General features: G+C 43.5%; 1 protein-coding gene across 1 annotated transcript in view; it reads left to right on the top strand.

The window, feature by feature from the left end:
• Positions 1-372: 372 nt before the first annotated feature.
• The window catches only part of arhgap27l (Rho GTPase activating protein 27, like), a 29,720-nt gene continuing 21,118 nt past the window's right edge, over positions 373-8,974 (top strand). Inside the window, 3 exon segments of the mRNA XM_054607336.1 lie at positions 373-422; positions 7,705-7,834; positions 7,953-8,901. Of these exon segments, the coding sequence (XP_054463311.1) occupies positions 7,804-7,834; positions 7,953-8,901 (980 nt within the window). The 5' untranslated portion in view covers positions 373-422; positions 7,705-7,803.

Here is an 8,974-nt window from a genome sequence, read left to right as displayed (position 1 = left end):
AGTATTGATCCGGATAAATACCAAAAGTATTTGACATTATAAAAATAATGAAATGAAAATCTCCAAACACGTCTTGTTTGGTTTTTCCAGTGTTCTAAAAATCTACTTAATTCATAGTTTTCGTCTGAATGATGAAGCTGCACCGTGGAGTCAATGCAGCCAGAGGGCGCTGTTTGTCTGACTGTGTGTGTGTCTTCTGTCCAACAGGAAGTAGTGAGGCAGGAGGAGGAGGAGGAGGAGGAGGAGGAGGAGGAGGAGGAGGAGGAGGAGGAGGAGGAGGACATGCTGAGGCTGGCAGGTCAGTGAGGGGCGGAGCCAAAGAGAAAGAGAGAGGAACCTGTTTCAGTGATTTGGACTCGCCCTCCAGGAATACAAGAGGAAAACACAAAGAGCAGGATGGTTGGATCTGACATCTACTGCTGGTAAAACATATATATATATATATATATATATATATATATATATATATATATATATATATATATATATATGTCTGTCTGTCTGTCTGTCTGAGCTGCAGGTAGACAAACCTTTCCTTGTCTTGTTCCTGTTGGTTTTGTGCGTTTGTGTTTCTTGTGTGTGTTTAACTTTTGTCCGTTTGGTTTAAACTTTAAATTTAAAAACTTGTTTAAACTTCAAAAGCTGAGAAGAAAAAATAAACTTTGCTAACCTACGTTTTGAGGACGTCGGTCTGTTCCCACACCTACGTTAAGGGGACCGTGTTTGATTTCAGGGCTAAGACTTGACTTTAGGTAAAGATCAGTGTGTGTGTGTGTGTGTGTGTGTGTGTGTGTGTGTGTGTGTGTGTGTGTGTGTGTGTGTGTGTGTGTGTGTGTGTGTGTCTCTATATCCCGACTACAGACTGTAATGAGTTAAAATTTTACTGCTTCTGATTTAACGACGTTAGCATTTATGTCAAACAAGTGAAGTTTATTTTAACGAGTATTCTGTCGAATAAGCTCAACTCCTTCACCAGGTACAACATGTTATCAGATCACAAAGTATTTCTTATTAACTACTGTAAACACTGTAGAGTTTCTATTCAAAGTACACATGTTGTATACTTCGGTGTGTAGTATGTCATTGGGCGGTGGTGGAATAAGTACTCAGTAATCAGTTGTTACTCTTGCAATCAAGTACAAGTACAACAGTATTCACATCAATATACATTTAAAGTACAAAAGATCTTTCTCAACGAATATCCAAATATTAATAATAACATAAAAAATGACAAGATTGATTTTAGTTATTTTTCAAATTAATAAAGAATTCTGTGTAATAAATATCTTGCACATCTTAGTTTAACTTAATTAAATAAATAAAAAATATACATTAAACATAACAACATTAACATCATTTCATTTTTTACACATTTTACAAACAAATGATGATTTTGCCCGAAACTACCCATACTAATTAATATTTAACATATAGTATACGTAGTTTTAAATATATATACCTCAAATCTAATAAGGTATGAATGTATTAAAAACACAATCGTCAAATACAATTTTTCTGTGTTGAATATTTGGATTTTAATGCTTTATATTAGCACATATAGTTTAGTTAAACACAGATACTGAATAATAATATAATGTACGTAAACATATATAATAATATTATGTTATTCTAAACAGCATTACGTTTAAACGTTTGTTTCTATATTCAATAATGTATGGACACAGTTTTATGAAACTAATAACAAATAAAATTTTAAAAACACAAATGTTTACCAGATAACTTTGTATTTGATGTATGAACTTATATTGTACAACATATATTACAGGTTTATGGTAAATATTAAGAAATAGAGATCTTATTAGAATGAACTTCAGTAGAAAGGTCAGGAGGTCATTTAGTACTAACTGAGTCTGTTTACATTTTATTGCAATTCCTCAGGTCCTTGAGGGGTTGTAAAGTCCCTTAAGGAGGTTCCTCAGGTCCTTGGGGGGTTGTGAAGGCCCTTAAGGAGGTTCCTCAGGTCCTTGAGGGGTTGTAAAGTCCCTTAAGGAGGTTCCTCAGGTCCTTGGGGGGTTGTGAATTCCCTTAAGGAGGTCCCTAAGGTCCTTGAGGGGTTGTAAAGGCCCATAAGGAGGTTCCTCAGGTCCTTGAGGGGTTGTAAAGTCCCTTAAGGAGGTTCCTCAGGTCCTTGAGGGGTTGTAAAGTCCCTTGAGGGGTTGTAAAGTCCCTTAAGGAGGTTCAGCAGGTACTTGAGGGGTTGTAAAGTCCCTTAAGGAGGTTCCTCAGGTCCTTGAGGGGTTGTAAAGTCCCTTAAGGAGGTTCCTCAGGTCCTTGAGGGGTTGTAAAGTCCCTTGAGGGGTTGTAAAGTCCCTTAAGGAGGTTCAGCAGGTACTTGAGGGGTTGTAAAGTCCCCTAAGGAGGTTCAGCAGGTACTTGAGGGGTTGTAAAGTCCCTTAAGGAGGTTCCTCAGGTCCTTGAGGGGTTGTAAAGTCCCTTAAGGAGGTTCCTCAGGTCCTTGAGGGGTTGTAAAGTCTCTTAAGGAGGTTCCTCAGGTACTTGGGGGGTTGTAAAGTCCCTTAAGGTGGTTCCTCGGGTCCTTGAGGGGTTGTGAAGGCCCATAAGGAGGTTGCTCAGGTCCTTGAGTGGTTGTCCTGGCCCTTAAGGAGGATTATGAGGTCCTTGACAAGGTTTGAACAGGTTTTATGGAGGGTCCCTGTTGTCATTAAGGGGGTTGTAAAGGTAACTTTGGAGCTTTTTGAGGTCCTTAACAGGTGAAGGGCTCCTTGAACAGGTGAAGGGGTCCTTGAACAGCGGAACAGGTCTTTGGGGAGGTGGTATCGGGTCCTTTGTGGTTCCAGGTGTCTTTGAGGTTTTGGGACTCCTTGAACTGTCAAAGATTTTCATACCTGACTTTAGCAGACAGCTGACAGCCAATCAGAGAGCAGGATTTCTGTATCCGTAGATGTGTGTGTGTGTCTGTTTGGTGTTCAGTCAAACACACACATTCCTGTTCAGCCTCCAGGAGGTGGAGTCAGCTGACGGTTTTATGATTCAAACTCAGTTATTTCTGTTTCTGCTGTGTGTGTGTGTGTGTGTGTGTGTGTGTGTGTGTGTGTGTGTGTGTGTGTGTGTGTGTGTGTGTGTGTGTGTGTGTGTGTGTGTGTGTGTGTGTGTGTGTGTGTGTGTGTGTGTGTGTGTGTGTGACCACACCCCACGCTCACACTGAGGGTAAAGGTTGAACCCACTCCACTGCTGAAACCTCTCCCTGATTGGCTCTGGGGTTCCTGAGGTCACATGACCGGGTGGATCAGTAACAGAAACACTTCTCCTTTAAATCCTTCGTCCTCTCTGATTGGTCGGTTGGGCGTGTTCTGCCACAAACCATCGACCTCGATTTGATGATTGACAGTTTATTTTTTGGATCAGATCAGTCCTGTGGTCGGGTGTAGGAGGGCGTGTGTGTGTGTGTGTGTGTGTGTGTGTGTGTGTGTGTGTGTGTGTGTGTTACATTCCTGGTGGGGTGGGTGTGGCTGAGAGACAAACATGGGGGGGGGGTTCTGCATTCCAGCATTCAGACTCTCTCACATGAATCACACCTGCCTCAGGTGAGTGTGGCTCAGAGCAGGTTAGACTGTTTACCTGGAGACTCTTAAAGGGCCAGCAGCCTGCAGAGATGCTGTTCAATCAGTAAAACTTTATTGATCCGTAGAGTTATGAACAGTCAAAGGTCACAATTATGTGTTACATTAGTGATGGTTTATTAAGTTTACTACGGGGGTCTGTCCTGGTCTCTGGTGGATCTGGGTCTGTCCACGGTGGACTGGTCTCTGGTGGATCTGGGTCTGTCCACGGTGGACTGGTCTCTGGTGGATCTGGGTCTGTCCGGTGGACTGGTCTCTGGTGGATCTGGGTCTGTCCACGGTGGACTGGTCTCTGGTGGATCTGGGTCTGTCCACGGTGGACTGGTCTCTGGTGGATCTGGGTCTGTCCACGGTGGACTGGTTTACTCCTAAAGGTCTCTAGAGGATCAGGATTCATTGAATCATTCTCAGAACCAGATTAAAGTTCCTCACAGTAACTTTCAGGAAACAAATACTTAAAATATCCAAAGGTAAAAGTATTGATTAGAGTTTTATATATAAAGTGATTATTATTGATTATTATTGATTATTATTGATTATTATTGATTGATTTACTTAATGTTTAATCAAACATCTTCATTTATTAGTTGATGTATTTTGAATATTGTAGTATATTAAAGTAACTAAAGGTGTCCGATTATTGTAGAGCAGTAAAAGTACAACATGTACGAAGTACCTGAAAAGGTACTTAGTTCAATTCTTTCAATGAGTATATTTGTGATCAAATTAATATTTAATTAATGTGAAGCTTTTGTGAGATATGACATCGGATGACTTCATCAGATCATATTTGATCAGTTATTGATTGATCAGTTATTGTTAAGTGTTCAGTTAAAAAGAAACGGGAGGATGAGAAAAATCCAACAGTGGATGTTCTGCAGAGTCTGACTGTTGTTCCTTTACAAAGACAGGAAACACACACACACACACACACACACACACACACACACACACACACACACACACACACACACACATACACACATACATACATACATACATACATACATACAGACACACTCACATACACAGACACACACACACACACACACACACACACATACATACATACACACACACACACACACACACACACACACACATACACACACACACAGACACACACACACACACACACACACATACACACACACACACACACACACACACATACAGACACACACACACACACACACACACACACACACACACACACACACACACACACACACACACACACACACACACATACAGACACACACACACACATACACACACACACACACACACACACACACACACACACAAGCGTGAGATGTCATGGAGGGGTGGAGTCTATGCAGCCATGTGGGCGGGGCTTACAGCAGACAGGAAGAGCAGACACTTCCCTCCATAAACAGAACAGGCCTGAGATCAGCCTCCTGCTATTGTTCTATGTGTGTGTGTGTCTTTGTGTGTGTGTCTCTGTGTGTGTGTGTGTGTGTGTGTGTGTGTGTGTGTGTCTGTATGTATGTGTGTGTGTCTGTATGTATGTGTGTGTGTGTGTGTCTTTGTGTGTGTGTTTGTGTGTGTCTGTATGTTTGTGTGTGTGTGTGTCTGTATGTGTGTGTGTGTGTGTGTGTGTGTGTGTGTGTCTGTATGTGTCTGTGTGTGTGTGTGTGTGTGTGTATTTGTGTGTGTGTGTCTTTGTGTGTGTGTGTGTGTGTTTGTGTGTGTCTGTATGTGTGTGTGTGTATTTGTGTGTGTGTGTGTGTTTGTGTGTGTCTGTATGTGTGTGTGTGTGTATTTGTGTGTGTGTGTGTGTGTGTGTGTGTGTGTGTGTGTGTGTGTGTGTGTGTGTGTGTGTGTGTGTGTGTGTGTGTGTGTGTGTGTGTGTGTGTGTGTGTGTTTTTATATACATTCATATATAATACATTCTGGGTGAGTCAGAGTCAGTTAAGTAATTTCCTGCCTCATCTGGTTCCTTCAGAGTGAAGTGCAGGTGAAGTCTGCAGGTTTCCACCTGAGCAGGTGATGTCAGTGTTAAGCCCCTCCCCTCTACCTGGTGAGTGGGCGGAGTCAGAGGAGTGTAAGAGGAGCCGCAGACGTCTCTGTGAGGAGCTTCTTATATAACAGGAAGCTTTTAACGTCAGAGAAGTGTAGAAGAAGAGAGGTGAGTCTGAGCTGACTGTTGTACCGCTGGAGATAGAGCTGTGTACTATGTGTACTGCTGTGTACTGTACTGTGTACTACGTGTACTGTACTGTGTACTGTGTGTACTGTACTGTGTACTATGTGTACTGTACTGTGTACTATGTGTACTGCTGTGTACTGTGTACTATGTGTACTGCTGTGTACTGTACTGTGTACTGTGTGTACTGTACTGTGCACTGATGTGTACTGTACTGTGTACTATGTGTACTGCTGTGTACTGTACTGTGTACTGTGTGTACTGTACTGTGTACTATGTGTACTGTACTGTGTACTATGTGTACTGTACTGTGCACTGATGTGTACTGTACTGTGTACTGTACTGTGCACTGCTGTGTACTGTACTGTGTACTATGTGTACTGTACTGTGCACTGATGTGTACTGTACTGTGCACTGCTGTGTACTGTACTGTGTACTGTACTGTGCACTGCTGTGTACTGTACTGTGTACTATGTGTACTGTACTGTGTACTGTACTGTGCACTGCTGTGTACTGTACTGTGTACTATGTGTACTGTACTGTGTACTGTACTGTGTACTGCTGTGTACTGTACTGTGCACTGTGTACTGTACTGTGTACTGTGTACTGTACTGTGTACTGCTGTGTACTGTACTGTGCACTGCTGTGTACTGTACTGTGTACTGTGTAGTAGGACTGCGGTCCGTCCTGTGTGAAAACAATCCAACGCTTCAGTCAGAAAACCTGGGATTTATAGAAGACATGAGAAAAAAAAGAGTGTTAGCTTTAGCATTAGCTTTAGCATTAGCTGCAGGAGAAGCTCAGTCAGCTGATGCAGTTTGACTTGTCCTGACAGGATGAAACATAACTCTCAATCTGTCTTCTGTTCCATCAACACAGAGGTAATAAGAGCTTCACTTTATTCAGTATTGAAACTAATATTTATATTTATATTTATTTACAAACTATAGTAGTAGTAGTAGGACTGGGATGTAACGGAGTAATGTACTGGAGTACTTGTACTCCACTTTCTTGTCTTCGTAAAGGAACAGTAATCTGACTCTGATCTGCTGAACATTCACTGTTTCATTTTAACTGGACGCTAACCTTTAACTTATTAATCAATCACTGATCAATCAATAACTGATCAATAAATAACTGATCAATAAGTTTGATCTGATGATGTCATCCGGTCTGAAACGCTAAAAGAAAGTTTTTCTCAGAGAAACTATTAATCTCATAATACAGAAATATTCACATTAATAAATATAATTTATTAAATATTGTACTTGTTAATGTACTACATCACATTTCTGAGTCTGATTGGAAGTTATTGTGTCTGTCAGAGCCAATCAGGTGGGACGGCTGCGGTTACCATGGTGATGTAAACGATGCACGTTTACATCAGACTGTTAAATAAAGACGGGACAAACAGAAATCTATCTCATGAAAGAACCCTCACAGGATTAGCTGTTAGCATATTGTTAGCATAATGTAATCACCAATGAGAGCATCATACAAGCATCATGTCAGCATCATGTTAGTATCATGTTATCATCATTGTAGCATCATGTTAGCATCATGTTAGCATCATGTCAGCATCATGTTAGTATCATGTTAGCATCATGTTAGCATCATGTTGGCACCATGCTGGCATCATGTTGGCATCTTGTTAGCATCATGTTAGCATGATGTTGGCAACAGCACACTGGGGAAAAGTGTACCTTTCGATGCTCCTCAATATGATGCAAAATATTGAAGCATTTTTTATTTTTTTGCTGTCGTTTACATTTCTTATGATACAAATTTTAAAAAGCAGTACAGGAATGTGCTTCTGTTTTTGTTTTGTTTGTCATGTTTTTGTTGTGTTGAAAATGGACTACAACTGAATTTAGTTGTAGTCCTTGTGTTGCATGATGACAATAAATTAATCCTTGTATTTCCCTCTTTAAGGGGGCTGATGATCAGATGTGACCTTTGACCCCTCACCTTCAGAGTCACCTGCCCATCTACCTGAGGGGGGTTGGGCCTGAAGAGCCAAGTGCCATCACCATGGCAACGACTTCCTCTCTGCTCAGCAGAGGTGAGTCTTGTTTTTACTGCAGTTAGCGTAGACAGTTTAGTTAGCATTAGCATTAGCACATGTTCTTGATATAACAGTTTATTTCCTCTGATCCTCTGGTCTGGTCCGGGTCCTGCAGGTCTGGGTCTTGTTCTGGTGGAGTTTAATTATGAGTACCAGGGTCGGGATGGCGTGCTGGTCTCCATCAAACCCAACGAGCGCTACGTCCTGCTGGCTAAGACCAACGACCACTGGTGGCAGGTCCAGAAGGACCGCAGCTCCAAGCCCTTCTACATCCCTGCCAAGTATGTCAAGGAGCTGCCGCCGGATTTCCCCTCGCCTCTGGACTTTGATCCGCCCAGTCCTGAACCAGTGCTGCTTCCTGTGGCGGTCCCTGTCCCCGTCCCTGTCCCCGTCCCCGTCCCTGTCCCCGTCCCCGTCCCCGTCCCCGTCCCAAAGACTCTGGAGGACCCCAGAACCAAACCGGGGGACGAGGTGATGATCCGTCTCAGACCCAATGCTTCCAAAGGACACCGCAAGACTGAGAACCGCATGTCCACGTTTGGCGTCCCGCTGGACTTCAATGAACAGTCGTCTTTGGTGGCAGCAGCACCGCGGCATCCCAGCAACCCTCCTGTCGGTCCCGCAGAGACCAGGACTACAAACTTGACCGACGATGCTGTGAGCAAAAAGCACCTTTCGGGGTTCCCGGAGGATCACAGGGACTCTGACAAACCTCGAGTGCCCAGTTTCAGTCCAGCAGACCCCCTTTCCACACCCAGACCGCAGACCCATTCCATCCCCGTAGAGACGCCGGTGGTCCCGGCGGTCCCCCCACACAATGACCAACACAGCCCGTCCTCGGCATCCACAGGTTGCCTTGACAACCAGGAGTCCCCGATAGAGCCCGAGGAGGAGGAGGAGCTTAGCGTGGAGGAGAGCAGCGGCGATGAGGATCCACTGAAGGAGGAAGATTCAAACCACATCTACGAGTCCATCCAGGACCTAAACCTGGACTTGGAGGCTCTGGTCGGAGGAAAGGGGAGTCCTGGAGCGCCATCCGAACCTGCACCTGCCCCGCCCCCTCACAGGTAAGACACCTGAGACCTGGGAGTCCCATCACAGCTCCTGGAGTTCTGGTCCAATTCAGGGTCCACATTC

This window comes from Anoplopoma fimbria, chromosome 11 (genome assembly GCF_027596085.1).
Source record: "Anoplopoma fimbria isolate UVic2021 breed Golden Eagle Sablefish chromosome 11, Afim_UVic_2022, whole genome shotgun sequence".
Lineage (NCBI taxonomy): Eukaryota > Metazoa > Chordata > Actinopteri > Perciformes > Anoplopomatidae > Anoplopoma > Anoplopoma fimbria.
Note: the sequence above shows the minus strand (reverse complement) of the source record. Positions and strands in the feature narration are given on the sequence as shown.